General features: G+C 44.9%; 2 protein-coding genes across 13 annotated transcripts in view; one reads left to right on the top strand and one right to left on the bottom strand.

Moving 5' to 3' along the window:
* The window catches only part of LMBRD2 (LMBR1 domain containing 2), a 49029-nt gene extending 46655 nt beyond the window's left edge, over positions 1 to 2374 (bottom strand). For 5 of the 9 annotated variants that reach the window (XR_006702097.1, XM_045440053.1, XM_045440077.1 and 2 more), the window contains exon 1: positions 2001 to 2373. The gene's annotated coding sequence lies outside the window, so the exon portion shown is untranslated. Of the gene's footprint in view, positions 1 to 2000 lie in introns of all 9 variants that reach the window. The other 4 variants (XR_006702103.1, XR_006702102.1, XM_045440067.1 and 1 more) reach the window with 1 other exon arrangement.
* A 37-nt stretch (positions 2375 to 2411) lies between these two features.
* The window catches only part of SKP2 (S-phase kinase associated protein 2), a 33352-nt gene continuing 14707 nt past the window's right edge, over positions 2412 to 21056 (top strand). For 2 of the 4 annotated variants that reach the window (XR_006702109.1, XM_045440270.1), the window contains exons 1-6: positions 2493 to 2720; positions 3220 to 3491; positions 14658 to 14769; positions 17203 to 17346; positions 18641 to 18775; positions 20624 to 20722. Coding sequence is in view for 3 of the 4 variants with exons in the window: in XM_045440270.1 (XP_045296226.1) it covers positions 2677 to 2720; positions 3220 to 3491; positions 14658 to 14769; positions 17203 to 17346; positions 18641 to 18775; positions 20624 to 20722 (806 nt within the window). In the remaining variant the exon portion in view is untranslated. Of the gene's footprint in view, positions 2721 to 3219; positions 3492 to 14657; positions 14770 to 17202; positions 17347 to 18640; positions 18776 to 20623; positions 20723 to 21056 lie in introns of all 4 variants that reach the window. The other 2 variants (XM_045440261.1, XM_045440280.1) reach the window with 2 other exon arrangements.

Raw genomic sequence — 21056 nt, 5'->3', positions numbered from 1 at the left:
GATGCAGGCTGGATCTCAACAACCATGAGGTCATGACCTAAGCCAAAATCAAACCTGAGCCACCCAGGAGCCCCAAAGTCACTTTGTATTCTATCTCAAACTTCCAAACAGTACTAAACATTACTTACTCTAATGTCATTTCCAGAGATAAAACAATTATAATTCATCTATCCTAGATAATGATCTAGTAATTCTAGTTTTAGGAATATAGTCACACCTCTCCACTAAAATGGGACATGGGGCATGCTGAGCAAGATTAAATAAATAAAATTAATCAGGGAAAAAAAATAATCCATATCAGTAGCAATTACATGCAATTCCTGAAGAGATCAGACAGCAATTATATATGTAGCTGATAATCTCATCTCTTCAATGGACACAATTCCTTATATCAGACACCTGTACCAATTTAAACTTTTATTTACTTAGATAGAAAACAGCCATGATTAGAAGACATGCGGAAAAAAATGATTCCTATTTCAGCAAGCTAATGTTTTTCTGTTGCCAGGGCAAACTGTTAGTAAGATATCTATTACAGAATTTGAAGACAGATTTTCAAAGTTGAAAGGCTCTTTTTGAAGTCTATAGAGGACTTCCTGTCCACCAATTCAGATATAAAAAGTATTCTGACAACTAGAAATGTTCCCTAGTTCCTAGGTAAATCCTTGCTAAATCCTACCACTAGAAATGTCTCATCTTTAAATTTAAAATCATCCCATTAGATCTTCCTATCTATACGATCTACTTTATGTCTCAAAACTTTGTTTATTCTCATCACGACATATTATTTTCTTGTTTTCTTTCTCCTCCAGAAACATTCCCTCTGTCTTTCTTGAAGGAGACTATAACTTCTTTTGACAAAATTATTTTTTCTAATGAGTTGCCAACTTAAGAGAAAGGATGTAGATTCCAACCCAGGGCAACTGCTTTCTCCTTAGCCAAAGTAACATAAAGGTAGCTTTATATAAAAAATCAGAATATTGCATTTAAAAATATTTTCTGCAACATCAGTTTAATGAGTTGTGACAATTCAACCTAGTATCTTCACATAGTTTAAGGCAAAATTAATTTGTGAGCATATCCCTTCTTTAGGCCCATTTCGCTTACTTTCAAGAAAAAACTAAAGGTTCGTGAATACCTTAATTAAGAAGTAGTCACTTTTCAAGGTAAGCACCAAGCCTGAAACAAACACATACCTGGACAAGATAGGTTTTAGGTTTAAATCCAACAAAAAGCGAATCATTTTTTTAATGGTATGTCATACTATTTTTTAAGGTAAGTCATCCAGCATACCGAAGTAATACTCCAATATTAATTTTTGTGATGACGCGGGCCTGCTTACTTCCAAACTTTATAAATCCTCTCCATTTTTATTAGGGTTGGAATTTGTTCCCCTTCTCTCTTCCAATGTTTTCCAAGGGTCACAGTTATGGTATAGTGTGCACAACAGATTTCGCATGGTCATCCTATCTGGAACATGGCACACTCCCTCCTCTAGCTGCCCCCAACCTCTTCTCCGCCGAGACAGGCTAAAAGCAGCTTGTTTTTAGACGGCGACGCAACCAGACGCAGCCGGTCTTAAGAACCGAATGGCCCCGCTCGTGGCCCCGAGAGTTGCGCTATAAAGCCCTCTGCAAACATACAGTCACCGTATTCGTTCCCTTGCTAACATTTATGAAATTCGTCAAGGCTGAAAGGCTATGCGCAGCCTTCCCACTGCACACGGGAACCACTGGTCTGCTCACCTGAAATTAAAACACCGCCTCGCCTCTCGTTCGAACAGCGCTTTTGTTTACAAGACGCTTTCACAAGCGTTATCTGACTTGACCCTCACGCCAAGCCTTCGAGATGACCCCCGATATCATTAGTGCCTGTTTTACTGTTGAGGAAAGGATCCTGTCCGCAGACCGGTGCTAAGGGTCACCCTCTCCCCGATGAAGGAAGCAGCTTCCCGGCGGAGGGGAGAGCACATGTGACGCCCGCGGCCCCCATCCTCTCACCTGGCCAGCGGGCCGGGCTACCACCTCCTCTCCGTGACCGGGAACTTAGTTAGGCCCGTGGCGGCGGGTGCTCGGGGTCTCCGTGGTCCTCTCGATCTCCGCTTGCTCTCGGCCTCAGACCCTCGACCCCACAGTGCCTCACGCTCTCCCCATCGGGCTCACGGTCCGATCTCGCCAGACAGTGTCTGGAAGGACCGGGAAACTCCGCGTCGGCCGCAATCGTCCAGGATCTGGGACCCACTCTCCGAGGCGACGGCGGTGACGATCACTAGAAGGCCCACAGGCTCCGCCGTAAGGAAAACCCGTCCCCAGTCAAGAGGCTGACATTTCCCAGGCAGCCTGAGCGCCGCCCACTTCCGTTTCCCCGCCTACCCCATAGGTCGCCCAGCCCCCAGCCGCAGGGCGTTGTGGGTATCTCAAAGGCGGGTAAAGTAGCCAGGAAGGAAGTAGCGGAGAGCCTGCTGGACTACAAGTCAGGGCTGAAACTACAGTTCCCAGCAGGCAGCGGGGCTGCAGACGGCCGCGGCGGAGGAGAGCGAGTAGAAGAGCCTTGCGCGCGCGGTGAGGATGGAACGTTGCTAGAGTTCGCGGGTCTTGCTGTTGGGGGTCGGAGCTGCACGCCGCGAGCCGCCGCGTGCCAAAGCGGGAATCCTGGTGGCGGGCAGTTCTGCAATTAATGCACCCATTTAAAACTCCAGAACTTGTGGACGCCATGCACAGGTAAACGGATTGCAAAAGGGGGCAGAGCTTGCATGAACCGTCTTAATTGTTTTAGGCCGCGAAAAATGCTACTTGCTAATATTGTTACTAATGCTGTAGAGTGAATAGTTGCTTAGCCCCTTTGGGAAAGCGTGGATGGCTGGATGCTTTAGTGCGGTGATCAGTGTGCGGTTTTATTTGACTTCCCTTACTGAGCTTTCCTGCTATTTTCAGTCGCTGTATGATTGCTCTCCCTCTTGTCTATTCCCTCCACTTTAAGACATTCTCAAGGCCTTCTACGTGATCGTAAATCAAAAAGCGTTTTTGATTTGCTTGGTTATTTTCTCTTTCCTACTTGGAAACTCGCCGCCGGCGCTTAAGATATGCAATTTTGTGAGCCACTGTGAAAGTTTTCTGCATTGCATAACTTGCAGTTTCATTTAGGCCTATCTTTTAAGTACTCGGGTGTGTTTTTCAAAGGAACGGGCCGGGGGTGGGGGGCTTTTGTGCATTTCTGCAGGAAACACCTCCAGGAGATTCCTGACCAGGGTAGCAACGTTACTACCAGCTTCACATGGGGATGGGATTCTAGCAAGACTTCTGAACTGCTGTCAGGCATGGGGGTCTCCGCCCTGGAGAAAGAGGAGGTGGACAGTGAGAACATCCCCCAGGAACTGCTCTCAAACCTGGGCCACGCTCAGAGCCCCCCACGAAAACGGCTGAAGAGCAAGGGGAATGACAAGGATTTTGTGATAGTCCGCAGACCTAAGCTAAATAGAGACAGCTTTCCAGGTAAGGTAAACTGGCGGTCACATAAGAGGTGGATTGAACTACTTTATTGGTAATCTTTGTTTAGTGATCTTTAGGATGGCACATTTTCAAAATTGCTTACTTCTGAAGTCATTTTCCAAAGAAGTGGGACAAGTCATTTTCACAAATCTGCAGGAATCTTGGTAGATACATATTTTTAGATGCACAGTTGATTTTTAACCCATGTGAAATTTTAACCCAGGAGAAGACATACCTACCTCTTAACTTTGAAGTAAATCTGCATGTTCAAAGGCCAGCTCGGTGCTACTGATAAATGGGAACATAAGCAATAATCTTGTAGGATTTTGTTATTGTTGTTTATATTCTGCTCTGTAGCCTTGGTTGAGGGTTTTGGGGTTTTTTGTTATTGTTGTTTTGTTTTTTGGCCATATTTGCTTTAGTGATTTCCAAAGAACTGCTAAAGTGAATGTTAACTATGTGTAGGGACTTCTCTCCCCAGGTCCCTCCCAAGTGGAATTCTTCTGGTATGCTGTGTCTACATTACTGTCAGCATTATGTGTTCAGTCACCCAGCCAAAAACCTGAGGGTCAGTCCCATTCTGCCATCCTCCAGCATCCAGCCAATCATTGAATCTTTCCCTCTTGTCTCCAGGATGTTTTTCAAGCTCTCATTATCTCTTGCCTGAATATTGGAATGGCTCATAATTCCAGGCTTATCCTCTGCAGATCCATCCCCAGAGCTAGAGCAGACTGACTGAAATGTAGAACTCACCATATCATTTCTGGCTTTGATAGCTCCCCGTCTCCAGGCTTTTCAAACAGATCAGCATGTGCCTCCCAGAGTGGATCAGAGCCCCAAGAGTACAGAAGGCCATAGGGTAAAGGTAGTGCAATAATACTGTTTCTTGCTAGAAGGTATTTAAAACATTAAGCCAGCACATTTTTGCTGAGCACATACTATGTGCTAGGCGTTGTTCTAGGTGTTAGGGATTGTTAGGGATTCGGCAACAAACAATGTAAACATTCCTGACCTCAAGAAGCTTCTGTTGGAGAGAGAGGATGCAACAGACATAATAAATGTGGTATGTAGAATGTTAGAAAGTAATAAATGCCATGGCCAAAAACAAACATAGAACAAGTTGAGAGGGATTGGAAGTCCTGGGGTGGGAATATGGATTGCAGTTTTAAACAGGGTATTGAAGGGAAGCTTCACTGAGACATGAGCTTTTTAAGTAAAGGCATTAAGTGTGAGGAATGTGCCACGCAAATATCTTGGAGAAACGGGTTCCAAACAGAGGGCATAGTCAGTGCAAAGACCTTGGGGCAGAAGCATGTCATGTTTGCTCAAGGAAGAAGGAAGACGTGTGGAATGAGCTGAGGGTTGAGTAGTGGGAGATAAGGCTAGAGCTGGTATTGAGCAGAGTTGTGATGTGACCTTTTAAAAGGACACATTGATGGGATTAAACTGTAGGGGGCAAGGGTAGAAATTTAGAGATTTGTTAAGAGGTATGGGGGTAGTAATAAGTGTCATGTTCTAGATAGATTCTGACGTTAGAGTTGACAGAATTAGGCCATTGTGGTAGTCTGTAGAAGAGGTGATCAGAGGCTAAACAGGAATTGGGTGGGCGATAGCAGAGAAGAAGAGACAGATTAAAGAAATATTGAAGGCGAAGTCTTACAGAGCCGGGGTAAATAAGTATATTCCTTAGTCCTCCCATTTGACTATTTTTGAAAAAGGGTTGGTTGGTTGTTTGCTTTGCTTTAAAAAATCTGTTGTTTTGGGGTTTTGACCCTTTCGTTAGGAATGAGAACCTACAGGTTATTGTCTGGAAATCTACATCAGGGGAGGGGGTGAATTAATTAGAAAGGCAATAAAGGATTGTGATCAAGTCAGACAGATCTGGCTTTGCATCCTAATTCTGCTATTTACCAACCTTGGGAAGTTATTTGAGCTCTCTTTGCCTTCATTTCTTTGTGAAATAGAATAATAATACCCACTTCATAGGTCGCTGTGAGGATTAAGGGAAAGAGTGCCCACAAAGCTCTTAGCATGTTGTGTGCACATAATACACAATAAGTAAATCCAGTTAATTTGGTCAACAAAATTTCTGACACTCATTTGGGAAGCTACTTCACTTTTTCTTTTGTCCTTAGTCCTGTTAGCCTGACCTTGTTAGTACAGAATTTTTTCTTTCAGAATTTAATGCTTCTGTTATTTTTAGCGTCTGGAGTGTAGCACTAGCAATTTGGTGTTTGACCAACCAGATGTGGTGACAGCACATTTCTGCTAAGATGAGCATATTTTGATTAACTTGTCCAGGGCCAGTTGCTTTTAAACATTCAGTGTGATTCCTGTATGTCCTTCCGCATTCATACACAGAGATAGAGATGTATAAATAAAAAAGTCATTGTTAAGCAAGGCACTGTGGAAACTAGAGAGATTAAGGGATGGTTGCTGGCTTGTAGGACATTGCAAGTCAAGTTGAGGAGAAAGATGACACACCCTCAGAGAAGCTCACAGCAGAAGATGGCGACCAAAACACTAGCATCCAATGAGTAGTCTAGGTAGTAAGTGCAATTGGAGGCCAGAGGAAGGGAACCCCTTGGGCCAAATTGAACCAGGTACAGCTTCCCAGGTGCAGAAGGGCTTCCAGGGTGATTCCCAGCGGATGTGGACAATCTTCCTCCTTCCACTCAGCAAAAGTGGAGGCTCTGAGGAGAGGGAAAGATCTGGAAATGGTCCAGTCAATAAGTCTACATTGTTAAAACTGACCTCAAATATATATGCCTGAAGCAAGAAGAGAAAAAACAATGTTTTATTTTTATGTTTGTTACTACCTAAGAGAGAGGCAGGAAGGAAAACTAATCTACATCCTATGTGTGTAGAATTGCACACAATATAGACTGGCTAATTGGTATGGAGTGTGGAGAGGTGGATTCCCTGATGCAGGATGAGAGACAGCTGGGTAGAGGATTCCCAGTGGGCCTCCAGTGTCTGTCTGTCTGTCTCTCTCTCTCTCTGGATCATCATTCCAGGGAGTTTTGTGTGCAGTTGTCAAGACAGGTGGCTAATGGCTCTGCCAGGATTAGGGCAGAATAAGCCACACCTGCTTTATGTAGTGATCTGGTGACAGTGGCCCTGGGCTGGGAGTTTTTCCTGGTTCCTCCCTCAGCAGTCTCCCTGCAGGCCCCCAGCCAGACTCATACACATCTGGCAACTAAATCCTCCTCATCTTTTTATTTTGGAAGATAAAAACTGTATGGCAAACGCTGTATCAGGACAGGTCTGTTTTGCCCTCGGGGTGAGTGTATGGAAGGATTTGGAAGTAAGTAGCCCAGTAGTGGGGTCAGTAACAAGCCCAAACAGGACAACTTCATTTTATTCATGTCATTAAATGCCTGTCTTGGTCCCTTTTCTCCCTACCCTCCGCCCCGGTGAAAACAGTGAAACACAGTGAAAACACCGTTGAACTAATTTGTTGATTAGCTTTCCCAGGGCTGTTAAACTGCTTGACATTCCAGAGCCTGCAGTGGTTCTCAGACTGGAGACTCTAAAGTTTAGTGTCTGCTGATATCCCCAAAGGAACTTGTTCAAAGTGCAAAATTCCTGAGATTCGGATCCAAGAAGTCCTGCCTTGAGCCCGGGAATCTGCTTTTTAATGCTCACAGGCAAACATTTTTCCTCCAATTTTTTTTTTTAAACCAGTAATAAATATATTTTACATTGCGATGCTGGGTGTGTGCCTGAAACAGAAATCTCACAAAGCTGTAATTCCCCTTGCTAAGATACTTCCTATTGTGTTCCATTCCATTCTTTCAAAACAAGGCTGCTTCAACTGAATTGATTTCATGACTCACCAATGAATCTCAGCCCCCGGCTCCCAAAACTCAACTCTGCAAGAGCCTTTATGAGGCCCTATGAGGCATCTCTTTGCCCTGCAGCTTCCTTTCATTTATTCATGCAGCCAGTAATTAATACTGAGCATTCTAGAGGTTACTAATACAGCAGTGAACGTAACAGGCAAAAGACCTCCTCTCAGACCTCCTAGAGAGTGTATATACTTTACCTTATTCTCCAAATCCTAATTTCCATGGTTTCTCCACTCTCCCCACATTTCAGAGTTGAGCACGTTTCTTACAGAAATAGAGGGTTCTGGGGCTGAAGGGATCATTTGGGACCCTGCTTTTGTTTTACTGTGTTTTGCTTGGCAGAATGTTTGTGGTTTTTCAGAAAGGAAGCATAGATTGTTAATACTTAAAACAAGCTAACACAAGCAAATGTGAAGTGAGCCCCCACCCTTAAATATAAGAAACGGGAGGTATGAGTGCTGGCTCATCTTTCAAGTATAATTTGTTTATCCATGCTGAAGGAGAGGAGCAGTTTTGAGAGTCAAGAGTTTATGATTAAGATTTGGAATTTTAATTTGAATCTGAGTGTGGGTGATGTTCCAAGAAATAAATATTGCAAGGAAGTTGAGTAACCTATAGGGGTGCCTGGGTGGCTCAGTCGGTTAAGCGTCCGACATCGGCTAAGGTCATGATCTCACGGTCTGTGAGTTCGAGCCCCGCATCAGGCTCTGTGCTCAGAGCCTGGAGCCTGCTTCGGATTCTGTGTCTCCCCCTCTCTCTGCCCCTCTCCTGCTCATGCTCTGTCTCTCTGTCTCAAAGATAAATGAACACATTAAAAAAAAAAAAAAAAAAGATGAGTAACCTATACTGCAAAGATTTCATACATAGAAAATTCTTCAATAAGCCGCTCTCCCCAGAGGAGTTTGAGGCATGGGCAGTGGCGAAGTTATAGACGTGGACAGCTGGGTTTGCACGTGAAGGGTAAGTGGAAATGATGGTGGCTGAGGGTGACGACCAGCAGGTTTGTGAATCTGGCCAGTTTTCACCCCTTCGTGGCTCCAGAGTGTGTTTAACAGCCTTTGTGTAGTTGAAGACTGGCGGCCGTGGGCTTAAATAATTGTTTCCTTTTCTGTGCAGGGCTGGTGTGCAGCCTTCGGGGTGTAGAAGAGGTGAGTGGAGGAAAGTCCTGCTCTGGACTCTCCCATCCGCTCAGGCAAACAGACCAGGCAGCAGAGGAGTCAGGAATCCAGGAAACAGATGGCTGATGTTTGGAGAATTAAGTGTGGCAAGTAAAATTAGATTAAGCATATCACAAGCCTGGATACCAGCCGCTGGAGCTGGAAGACAGACTTCTGCCCCATCTGCTTATACAGCAGCCAGTCTCAGGCTTCAGCACCTCTAGCGAGGGGCCCTAAGGTCTGTGTCCTGTGATCAACTGAGGGAGTCCTGGGACTTGGCTGCCAGCTGGGGCCGTGCATTTCCTTGGCCTTCGTTCCTTCCCTTCGGGAGCCAGCCTGCTTGATAACTCTTAGCATCTTTGTTTTACTCCCTCTCCCTTCCAGCCCTCCCTCCCTAGCCCTGATTGAGTTCTCTTCGCATTGTAAGTCAGGTTGAATTCTTACCTTCCTCCGTCTTGTAGAGCATCAAGCACTTAGAACAGGGGAGAGTGTGGGATGTTAGAGCATCCTGTGGTAGAAAGGACATCATTTGGAGTCAGACCTGGGTTTGAATTCCCACCCTGCCACTTGCTAGTTGTGTGGCCTTGTCGCACTTGTGTGTTCTTCTGCACTCCCCCCACCTCCCATCTCACAGACTACTCGTGTACTGACCCGAGTACATTATCTTTTTGTCCTGGGTTTTTGTCTTCAGCCTTCTTGCCTCTGCATAGCAGCGCCGTGCCATTCCTTTGCAGGTTCAGGGCCCACACCTGCAGTGCCCTCTGCTACCTGGCCAGCCTTCACATAGCCACCTCTTGGGGCTCTGCACCTGCACCTCAAGGTGTGGGGTTTTGGCATACTCAGAGCAGCCCCAGCTTTGCCTCCTGGCTCTCCTGCCTAATAGCCAATAGCCCCTTGGTGAGGTTATTTAACCCTGCTGAGGCCAGTTTCCTTATCTGTAAGATGGCATGCTACTAAATACACAGGGTTGTTGCATTTAGAGTCAGTGTGCTTGAATAAATGCTCGAGACTTTAGGGCTTTCAGTAAATGGCAGTGTTTAAATGTTAAGTTATGTATTTGTTTATTAGTTTGTCTCCAGGTGAGGCTGTTGGGCAGGGACTGTAGCTTACACCCAGCTCCCAGCACTAGTGCATTAATTAGGCACCCAGGAATGTTTGCTGAAGTGGAGCCATAGGCCAACCTTATCATTTTACAAATAAGGAAACTCACTGGTCCTAAGAAGCCAGCAGTCTTGCCTGTGTGTAGAATAAAGCCAGCATTCTTCTTTGGGCTGTCAGTCATTCCTTCGTGAAACAGCATTTGAATACTTTCTAATATTCATTGCCAGGCTCTCTCCTAGGCATTGGGTGTGTGCTAGTTTCTTGATTAGCAAAGGGTAACTAGTCAACGCAAATGCAAACGCAGAATTGGCATATTCAGTTTGCATGAAGGGAGAGTAAAAGGTATGATGCATCTAGCAAAGGTTTATTGGATGCCAGTTATGGGCTTAGTATTGTGCGGTGTGCTGGGTGTGCAAATCTGGGTCTGGGGGCTGTGGTGGTGATCTGGGAACGCTCCTCTGAGGGGGTAACAAGTTTAAGCCGAGATCTGCAGGATGAGTAGGAGTTGGACGGACGAAGACATCCAAATTCTAGTGTTAACCTTACTAGTGTGCTTCACTGCTTAGCTTTGCTGTCCTCTGCAAACCTCTGTGTTCCTTGCTGCCAATAGTGACTAGTTTTCCTCCTCGCATTTAAAAAAATTTTTTTATTTGAGAGAGAGAGAGATCATGAGTGGAGGAGAGGAGCAGAGGGAGGGAGGGGGGAAAGAGAGAGAAAGAGAGAATCCCAAGCAGGCTTCTTGGAGCCCAATGCGGGGCTAGATCCCACAACCCTGGGATCATGACTTGAGACGAAATCAAAAGTTGGATGCTCAACCAACTGAGCCACCCAGGTGGCCCTCCTCCTCGCATTTTAATTACCTAGCTCATGTTGTTCTAATTGTTTCTGATTTCTTGTATGTTCCCAATAAAATAGGCACCAAATTCATTAATTTATTTCTCCTGCCCTGCACTTCACAACAAGCCTCCCTAATTTCCTTTTCCACTGTCTTTAGAGGACGCATGGTGCCCCATCCATAGCCCCTTGAAGCTCAGCACTCCTTTATGTGCCAGGTTTTCTCCTGCATACAGATATGACTGCTTGATGCCTTTCTCTGGGCAGGCATGTGGGAATTAACATTTCTGCCCCGCTCCCAGAAGCCCACACCCAGTGACTGAGAGTTGTTGGTGGATTAATACCCCAGCACCCATGCTCTTGGCTGAGACAGACAGCTCTGGGGCAGGGTGCTATAGGGTCTCCTGGAGTCCCCGGCAGACTTGAACTCCACTTGGCAATGGCGATAACCTGCTTATTAACATTTCCCCGAATTAGCTTCTTTCCCTTCCATATCTCTTCACTTTCCAATGCTTCCTGGGATTACTTAGCAAAATAAACTACTTGACTTCAGGTCCTCAGGATCTGCTTCTGGGGGTCCCAAACTTAGATAGAGGGCTGTTTGGGCCTCTTGGTCAATCACATGCTGCAGCCCTCATCCAAACGCTATTAAAACCCAGTGTGTTTTCAAATAAGTGAAATTCCAAGCAGCAGTGAAAAGCCATCACAAAAGGCAAATGTGCAGCTTTAATGGAGAGAGGAGAGAGATAGAGGCAAGAAGGAGAAAGGAAAGTTTGACTCTGCTGCTTGATGTCTTCCCTTATATAATTTAATCTCCACAGGGAACTACTTTGCAAAATAAATCATTTTATTCCTGTTCCTGCAGATGTAGAAACCGAGCCCGAGGGATTAGGTAACCTGCCCAGTATTCACAGACTTGGGCCACAGAGATGCATTCCCATCAGCGTGCTTCCCTTCCAGTGGTTCTCACCACCAGGGGAGGCCAAGCATCTGGTGTCACCAGGAGTGGACAGATCGTAGTGCAAGTCCTAGTGTGGTGTCAACATCCTGGATTTGAAGTAATGAAGCGTGTGACTTTTTTGCCAAATCCAATGCTAGAATGTGATCTACGTATTCAAGAGGCCCCATGAGGTCAGGGAGTTCAGAAGAGTTAATGGAAGGGGAACTTAAGAAAAGCTAATGTATCAACTTTTTCGAATTTGGGAAGCAGAGCAGGAGCCGTATTTGAGAACCCCTGTCCTCTGTCCATGCTGAGCTTGGAGGAGCCTTGTGGTGAAGGGGGGTTGTTGCCACACTGAGAAGCCTCAGGGTGATCTCCAGCTGCCTCCCTGCATTGTGGTCCAGGGTCAGCATGGATGGTCTGCCCTCATCCCTTTACTCCTGGTTTCAGGGCCTCAGTGAATCATTTTGTCCTCAGGGAGGGAGGGGCAGGCATTCATTGAGCAACTGCATATTTCCTCATTTTTCAGTAGAGCCCACTTCCTCCAGGAAGGCTTCTCTGATCTCCGCTCTACCACCATCCACTGCACAGCACAGCACTGTGATCCCTATTGCAGCCCATTATGATACTTCATTGAAATTTCCCATTTGTGTCTCAAACCCTGAGCCGGCCATCCCTTTTCATATTTGTAGAACAGACACCCACAGATAGGACATGTTCAATAAGTATATGCATGTATATATCATACGAATGTATCAGACACCGTGCGAGTTCCAGGAAATACAAAGATTATTTTTTTAAAAAATACTTTTTTGTTCCCAAGAACTCATGGCCCAGCAGGGGCAGGGGCTAAACAAATGAGTAAGTAAATAATAAAATTGTGGTTAAAAAAAAGTGACCCATTTTTGGTGATGTCATGGGAAGCCTTCCATAAGCACTGGGGCTCTAATAGCAACTTGATTTTAAATTAATATCAATCGGGGCAGGCACACACAGCACGTACAGGGCCTCTGAGATGTGGCGCAGAATGACTCATTCTACAAATTACAAGTAAGTCCAAATGGCTAGAACATATTTCTAGGTAATGAACCTAGAAAAATGAGTGGGGCCGTGACATAAATTTCATGCCAAGCAGTTTGGACCTTAGGCTACATATTTGGGGGGGACCATGGAGATGTTCAAACTTGGAAAGATTGCCCAAGACTACCACCCAGACACAGCAAGTGCCACGTTTATCACCCTCAGTGCTTTTCTCCATCATGTTCTCCACAGAGCCTGGTTCAGTGTACCTGTGCAGGAAATCCACCTTTTAGATAACGGGGAGGAGGGACAGTGTGTTAGTAATCAGGGTTCTCCAGAGATGTGGAAAAAATAAGAGATGTAGGGAGATGTATTATAAGGACTTGGCTCACACTATTACGAAAGCTGGGAAGTACCCAAGTCCACAGTGCAAAGGCCCAGGGACCAGGAGAGCAGATGGTTCCAGTTCACGTCTGAAGTCAGGAGATCCATGTCCCAGCTCAAAGGCAGGGAGAAAACCAGTTCTCATGAGGACTTGGATTGAATGAAATTCACTCACGTTGGAGAAGGGAATCTGTGTTTCTCAGTCGACAGACTCCAACGTTCATCTCCTCCAGGATCCCCTCACAGACACACCCATAATAGTGTTGAACCAGATATTTAGCCTGCCCCTGACCCAGTCAAGCTGACATCGGTCCTGTGAACCATCACAGAAGGGAGAGGATAGCGCTAGACTTGGTGTACAAGAGCGAGTGGAGGTACAGGGAGACTGACTAGGAAGGTGAGTTACTGAACTGATCTAAACACTCAGTATTTCTTCCATGCATACCTGTTTCCTTCTTGGCCATTGTCCTATTATCCTGATCTTGTGGGTTATGTTCTGTGTGTTCCTATGTAAGAGTTCTATTGAGACATTGCTTTTATAAGACAAAACTCATCTTAAAATATCCACCTTTTCCCCCCCTCCAGTTTTGTTTTGTTTTTAATGTTTTTGTTTGAGAGAGAGTGTGTGCAGGGGAGGGCAGAGAAGGAGACACAGAATCTGAAGCAGGCTCCAGGCTCTGAGCTGTAAGCACAGAGCCTGACACAGGGCTCAAACTCGCAAACCATGAGATCGTGACCTGAGCCAAAGTAGGACCCTTCTACTGACTGAGCCACCCAGGCGCCCCTCCAGTTTTTTGTTTGCTTGTTTGTTTGTTTGTTTGTTTGTTTGTTTGTTTGTTTGTTTTTTAACACAGCCCAAGCAATCCTTTCAGAACTTTCTGTGCTCAGCACTCTCTGGTGGTTCCTCAGAACATTCAGAGTCAGAGCTGGAGGCCTCATGATGTACAGTCCTGCATGACCTGGCCCCAACATCTCTCATCTTCTGTCACCTCCCTGCTCATTCTTCTGTTCCTCAAAACAAACATTCTGTTCCCTATACCTAGAAATCATGGCTCCCTAATTTTGTTCAAGCCTTTGCTCAGTGATCGCTGTCTCAGTGAGGCCTTCCTTGACCGCTTTGTTGAGATTCTGAACATTGGCCCCTGTACTTCCTGTCCTCTCTTTTACTCTGCTTAACTTTTCTGCATAGCACTAATCAATTTTTCCAGATCTTGTAATGTATTTTTATATGTGTGATTGTTTCCTCCCACTAGAATGTAAGTCCCGTGAAGCTAAAATGCTTTGTCTATCTAATTTATTGCTCTCTCCCCAACACCTAGAATGCTCCCTGGCACCATAGTAAATAGAGAGATAGATGAAAGCACCCTTCTGATAGTGCACTTGTAGGCAAATGGACTTCTGAGTGCTTTCTGTAAATCTGAAAGAAAGAGGAAAAAACTTCATTTGCCTTGTAGATAAGGTCAATACTTGATGGCTGAATCCACCACCGAATCCACTTCTGAGAGAAACCAGGCATTTCTTAGCCATGGAGGGCATCAAGGTCTTAGACATTATTGTATGCCATGGAAGGGGGGACTTGCTCTGTACCACCTTTAATATAACCTTTACTAAGGTTGGCCAGCAGATGCTGAAGGGAAAAATGATATGAAAAGTATTCTTGGTTTTCTCTTTTCTCCTTTGCTGAGAAGGTGTGGTGCCTCACCGCAGGGTACGGAGACAGTGGGTGAACAGAAAAACAAATGTGGGATGAGTAATTCGATTAGTGTTAAATTCCCCCTGTAAGTTAAATGTTGTGTATCCTTTAAGTGCATGAAAAGACTCAGTAGACTTGATTGGGTGAATGAGTGGTGATTAGAAGACACATTGTTTTTCTCCCTCAAAGGTGTTTCATGGGACTCCCTTCCGGACGAGCTGCTCTTAGGAATCTTTTCCTGTCTGTGCCTCCCTGAACTCTTGAAGGTCTCCAGTGTTTGTAAGAGGTGGTATCACCTAGCGTAAGTATTTTTTACCCCTTTTGGTTTATGTGTGGAAGGAAAAGAGAGGGTTATTTATTTATTCATTTGGATCTAGTGAAACTAAAAAAACAAGAAAAATACAGTACTACAAAGCAAACTAGGTATCTTCATATATTTAATATTAGTGACTTCATTTCACAGCGGAAGGGAAGAGTCTCCTGGAGGTGTAAACATACCCACCTCGGAGAACTTTTTCCTATATTATTGCTGGTTGGATGCCGACTCTCGACCAGGTGATGTCCTAGGAGTGAAGGGGGATGCCACACCCGTGGCCCAGGCAGTGAGCGCAGAGGGGAGAACACAGGTCCTGGTATTAGATCCAAATGCAAACCCAGCCTCTGCCACCTAGCACTCTAGGACCTTAGTGATGTTCTTGACACTTCTGAGCCTCGGTCCCCCATATATAAAATGGAGATCGTAGTACCTTCCAGACAGTTATGAGGATGAAGCATAAAGATGGCGGTGCAGTGCCTGGCTCGTGGAAGCGTGTAGCACATGGAAACCAATAGTTACGGGTTCTCTGTTGGTTCGGGATTGCCACTTTTCAAGTGTGAACGGTGAGCTGCACAAGGAACATCTTGGTGAGTTGGAAGGCAGTAACAGGCCAGAAGTGGGGGAAGGCTTTGTTTGCAGTTAGAACTTTTGTCTGTTCTTCACCACCTGTCCTCCCCAGCCAGCCACTAGCCATCCTTTGCGCTTAAAGGCCATCTATCTCTCTTCTCTTTGCACATCCCTGGAGTTCTTATTGTGAGCCAGCAAGAGCCCCTTCCCGTCCATTCAGGGGTGTGTGGGCAGTAAGACGCCCTGGGTATTTACAGAGTGGGCTGTTTGCTTAGAAGAGCCATGGGAAGGTGTGCACCCCTGGAATGCTGGAGCCAGTGGTGGCAGAGTTTCCCTGATCCCTCCCTAAGTGACCCCATATCGATTTTCTTTCAGCCAGCTCTCCTCTTCATGCAGAGTCTGTTAATCTTCGTATCAGTTGTCATAAAAGCAATAACCAGCATTTATTAAGCACTTGTTATGTGCCAGGTACTGTAGTCGTGCCTTCTTGTTAATAAAAGTCAAATAACACATTGACAGTTTCTTTATGCAGCGATATTTCAAAGCCCTGCCGGTGGTCTGCTTATTTCAAGCAATATTAAAGAATAAAATTCTAGTAGGCATTGAAAATGTTCCCTCATGTGCTTGATCTCATGTTTTCTTTTTTTTTGTTAAGTTGAATTAAACTGTGGCTATTACAGCCCCCTGGTTTACTGTTCAGTACATTTTAGTACCTCAGTTTTGCTTTAGAAACACTATCCAAAATCTAAGTAATATTTTTCCTTTTTCCTTTCACATTAGTTCATACAAATACATATATTTCCATGCATGTATATACGTTTTTTGTTTTTGTTTTTAAGCTTAAAGGGTATTGTAAAACAGCCCAACTCCTTTTTAGGGTTCCTTTTTCCTAGTAGATATTTGATAGTACTATTTCTTAATAAAGTACAGTTGGCCCTTCAACTACATGGGGGTTTGGAGCACTGACCCCACCCAGCCCAGTCAAAAATCCACATATAACTTTTGACTCCCCAAAAACTTAACTATGAATAGACTACTGTTGACCAGAAGCTTTACCCATAACATAAACAGTTAACACAGGTTTTATATGTTATATGTGTTGTATACTCTTATTCTTACAATAAGGTAAGCTAGAGAGAAAATGTTAAGAAAATCATAAGAAAAATATACATTTACAGTACTGTGCTATAAAAAATCTGCATGTGGGGCGCCTGGGTGGCTCAGTCGGTTAAGCAGCCGACTTTGGCTCAGGTCATGATCTCGCGGTCCGTGAGTTCGAGCCCCGTGTCAGGCTCTGTGCTGACAGCTCAGAGCCTGGAGCCTGTTTCAGATTCTGTGTCTCCCTCTCTCTGACCCTCCCCCGTTCATGCTCTGTCTCTCTCTGTCTCAAATGTAAATAAACGTTTAAAAAAAAAAAAAATTAAAAAAAAAATCAGCATGTTAGTGAACCTGCATAGTTCAAACCCATGTGCAAAGGTCAGCTATAGGGCTGACCTCCCTCCTTTTAGTTACATTTACGTGTTACTTAGGGTGATTGTGGTAACTTATTTATGCTTATCAAAAACAGCAGGTGGGATCATTTAGGTAACTTTGAACCTACCTACCTATTCAATAATGTATATTGAAATACATATATAGATGAAGATGGAAGCTAATCTGTGAGATGAGCAAGAAATGGTCAATAGTATCTCAAAAGTGTCATAGCTAATTGTATTGTCAACTCAGAAACACAGCTTCCTTCGGAATTTGCTTCAAGGTGATTTATGGCCATCTCCCCCTTGTTCTGTAACAGTGGTAAGAGCCTCTGGTATCCAGTGCCCCTGACTTAACTAAGGACCTCCTCTTTTCCAGGTTTGATGAGTCCCTGTGGCAGACCTTGGACCTCACAGGTAAAAACCTGCACCCAGATGTGATCGGCCGGCTGCTGTCTCGAGGGGTGGTTGCCTTCCGCTGCCCACGATCATTTGTGGATCAACCATTAGTTGAACATTTCAGGTAAAAAAAAAAAAAAAAAAAAACTAGAAAAGACTATTTCTAAATCTTGAGGTAGAAGCAGATGAAAACTTACTTTTTTTTCTGTGTCCAGCCTTCTGGCCTGTGACAAGTCAGCTATGCAGTGGAATGTTAAGTGCATGCTTTGCTGTATGGCCTTTATGTTGAAACATGGCACTGCTTACCGTGATCCCATTCCCACTTTAAGTCAGGGTTACTTTTGGGCTCTTCCTGAGGGTCAGAGATGCACATTTTGCTTCTCAAGGGGGTGGTCCTCAGCAGATGCTCCTCGTGAGTCGCTTGAGGCAGGGGCCATGCACAGTACTCAACCAGCCTAGCTCTTGCCGCACTGGCCAGTTCTGATAAAGACAGTGTGTGAGGAGTCTTCCGGGATTTCGTAGCTCTGGGTTTCTGATCCAATGGTGGACAGATTTGCAACCTGAAAGAAACGCCCTCTTTTTGTTTGCTTTGTGGAATGTTTTTGAAAAACGACTTCTCTTTTCCTCGTAGTTTTGCAGTATGGTTTAATGCCATCCCCAGCTTGAGTGGAATGACTAGATACTGAACAGAAAGATAAGCTAAAAATGGCAGCGTTAAGGACAAAACAGGGATCCCAACTCTAGTTCTTTCCCCTTACCTCCATGGTCATATGACTGCACCCCTCTTCCACTGGTGTTTATCCTTCTCCCATGGCTATTCCTTCTGGGTCTTCTTCACATGTGCCTCTTTCTCTGCTACTCTGGGGTCTCTCCCTGGCTGCCTTCCTCGATCCACACACTGTCCGGACACGCTGTCCTACACCCACAGTTGTGCCAGAACCTTCCAATCCTCTTCTCTAGTTCATCCCTCTCTTTCAAACAACTAGGTCCAATTACCTAGAAACTTCCACACCTGTGTTTCCTCCAGGCCTCTCAATGTTAGCCCTTTACAGCTTGCTCTTCTGCTGTCTTTTCTGTTTCAGTAATTCACTCACTCACCTTTGCCTCGAGGCATCATACGCAGAATCTTCGTGTCAGCCACCTCCAGCTCGTTCTCATGATGCCCACTGACTAATTTCCTAAGCAAAATGGGCAGCACCATTTTGACCTGGCAGAAATCCTCCTGAATTTTAAAATGAGTGAGGGAAAAGAGTTACTAGTAGCAATTATTTTAAGACCAAAACTGTACTTGAAATGTGTAGTAAGGATCCTGTTTGTGATTGGCTGCTCATTTGGGGAGGGGATGAGGTTGGATTTGATCTGGAGGTACTTGTGTGGGCCACCTTACGTAGCCTCTCTTGTCTCCCGTCTGTGTTCAGCTCTTTCCGTGTGCAACACATGGATCTGTCCAACTCTGTAATCGATGTGTCTACCCTCCACGGCATTCTGTCCCGGTGCTCCAAGCTGCAGAATCTAAGCCTGGAAGGCCTCCAGCTGTCAGATCCCATTGTCAAGTGAGTGGCCGTCAGAAACATGTCCCACAGGCAGTTGTTTTCTGTATGTTAATTTTGTTTCCGGAATATATGTGGGGTGCCCTTCTGTCCATCTCCAGATGGACTCAGAAAGTATCTGTGCTTCTGCAGTACTGTGCGGGACTCATCCAGGCAATGCAAGTTGGCATGCTCACTATATGCCAGGCCTTATGCTAGGTTCTAGACAAGCAAGGATGAATAGAGGCCCACTCCCTGCCCCATTCATGGGAGAGACAGATAATTACAGTGCAGTGTGTTTCTTAGATGCATGCATCCCACAGAGAGACCTAGTTAAATTTAGGGAGGGCAGCCTTCTCAGAGGAAGTGACTCTTAAGCTGAGTATTGCAGATATTCAGGTTGGAGATCCCCATGTGACAAGGTAAAGAAGCAGTCTAGGTAAAGCCGCCTGTGCAGTTCTAAACTCTGAAGTAGTTGGGAACTGCTGGAGCGTAGGGCACAGTGAGGAGGTGACAGGAGGTGAGGACCCGATCATAACGGGCCCCTGCCATGCTATAAGAAGTCTGGACTCCATGATAGGCACTGAAGAGGAAAGCGTCGTAAAGAGAGTGGATCTGAGAATGGAAGGAACATGTCAAGAGTTGAGATTTAGGAAAATAACTTGTTAGGCACCTTGGCAGGTTAATCAGACAAGGAAAAAACTAGACTACTTAAGACAGTTTTGTGTTCACTCAGGTAAGAAATGATGAAACCTGGGGGCGCCTGGGTGGCGCAGTCGGTTAAGCGTCCGACTTCAGCCAGGTCACGATCTCGCGGTCCGGGAGTTCGAGCCCCGCGTCAGGCTCTGGGCTCATGGCTCAGAGCCTGGAGCCTGTTTCCGATTCTGTGTCTCCCTCTCTCTCTGCCCCTCCCCCGTTCATGCTCTGTCTCTCTCTGTCCCAAAAATAAATAAACATTGAAAAAAAATTTAAAAAAAAAAAAAAAGAAATGATGAAACCTGATGTAAAAAATACATAAAATTAACTACCACCATTTATTGGGCACTTTCAAAGGTCATCTCATAAATTCTCACAGCAACCTATGATGTAAGCTCTTGTTGTTCAGATATGAAAACTGAGGCACAGAGAGGTTGAATAACTTGTCCAAGGTCTCACAGGTAGTTAAGTGGCAGAACCAAGATTCAAACTTGGTTATAGAGTGTGATTCCAGAACTCTAGCTCTTAATCACTGAATTCCACTAACACAAGGCATTTGAGAATGCAGAAGAGAGGGCAAATTTGAGAGAAGTTTAATTGAAAGAACCTGGAGACTTGACAAGTAAAAGTGTGCCTACAAGTTAATGCTAATTCTGGATGAAAAAGAAATAACGTTTATTCCATCATTCTTTTCTTTTTTTAATTTAAAAACTACATTGGGGCTCAGTCAGTGGGTGGCTCAGTCAGTAAGCGTTCCACTCTTGATCTCAGCACAGGTTTTGATCTCATGGTCATGAGTTCAAGCCCCGCACTGGGCTCCACGCTGGGCGTGAAACCTACTTAAAAAAATAATAAAAAATAAATAAAACTACATTGATTAGTATTTCTTGTGTGCTTCCTTTGTGCCAGGCACTGGACTGAGCCCTTTATCACATTATATAATTTAATCTTAACAACCCTACCAAGAAGGTACTGATACTGCCATTTCACAGATGAATTAACTGAGGCAGAGCATCCTGCTTGGTGTCATACAGAGTGAGACAGGAGTTGAAACTCACTTCTGGCTCAAAGCGCTGTGTGTTTGAGTACTTAACTTCTCTAGCCTGTTTTCCTCAGAATGCTTACTAATTGAGTAATAGTGCGTATTGGTATTCTGACATTTTCCTCCTTTTCCAGTAACCTAGCACAGAACTCAAATTTATTGCGACTAAATCTTTCTGGGTGTTCTGGATTCTCCGAATCTGCCCTGAAGACTTTGCTGAGCAGCTGTTCCAGGTAAGAATGATGTGAGATTTGGGGCGCCTGGGTGGCGCAGTCGGTTGAGCATCCGACTTCAGCCAGGTCACCATCTCGCAGTCCGTGAGTTCGAGCCCCGCGTCGGGCTCTGGGCTGATGGCTCAGAGCCTGGAGCCTGTTTCCGATTCTGTGTCTCACTCTCTCTCTGCCCCTCCCCCGTTCATGCTCTGTCTCTCTCTGTCCCAAAAATAAATAAACGTTGAAAAAAAAAAAAATTAAAAAAAAAAAAAAAAAAGAATGATGTGAGATTTGATTATAGAACTGTTTTGGCAAATATACAACTATCCCTCCCATGAGAGTAGAATCGAATGTA

This window comes from Leopardus geoffroyi, chromosome A1, assembly GCF_018350155.1.
Source record: "Leopardus geoffroyi isolate Oge1 chromosome A1, O.geoffroyi_Oge1_pat1.0, whole genome shotgun sequence".
In the NCBI taxonomy this organism is placed as follows: Eukaryota; Metazoa; Chordata; class Mammalia; order Carnivora; family Felidae; genus Leopardus; species Leopardus geoffroyi.
This window is presented reverse-complemented; position numbering and strand designations above follow the sequence as displayed.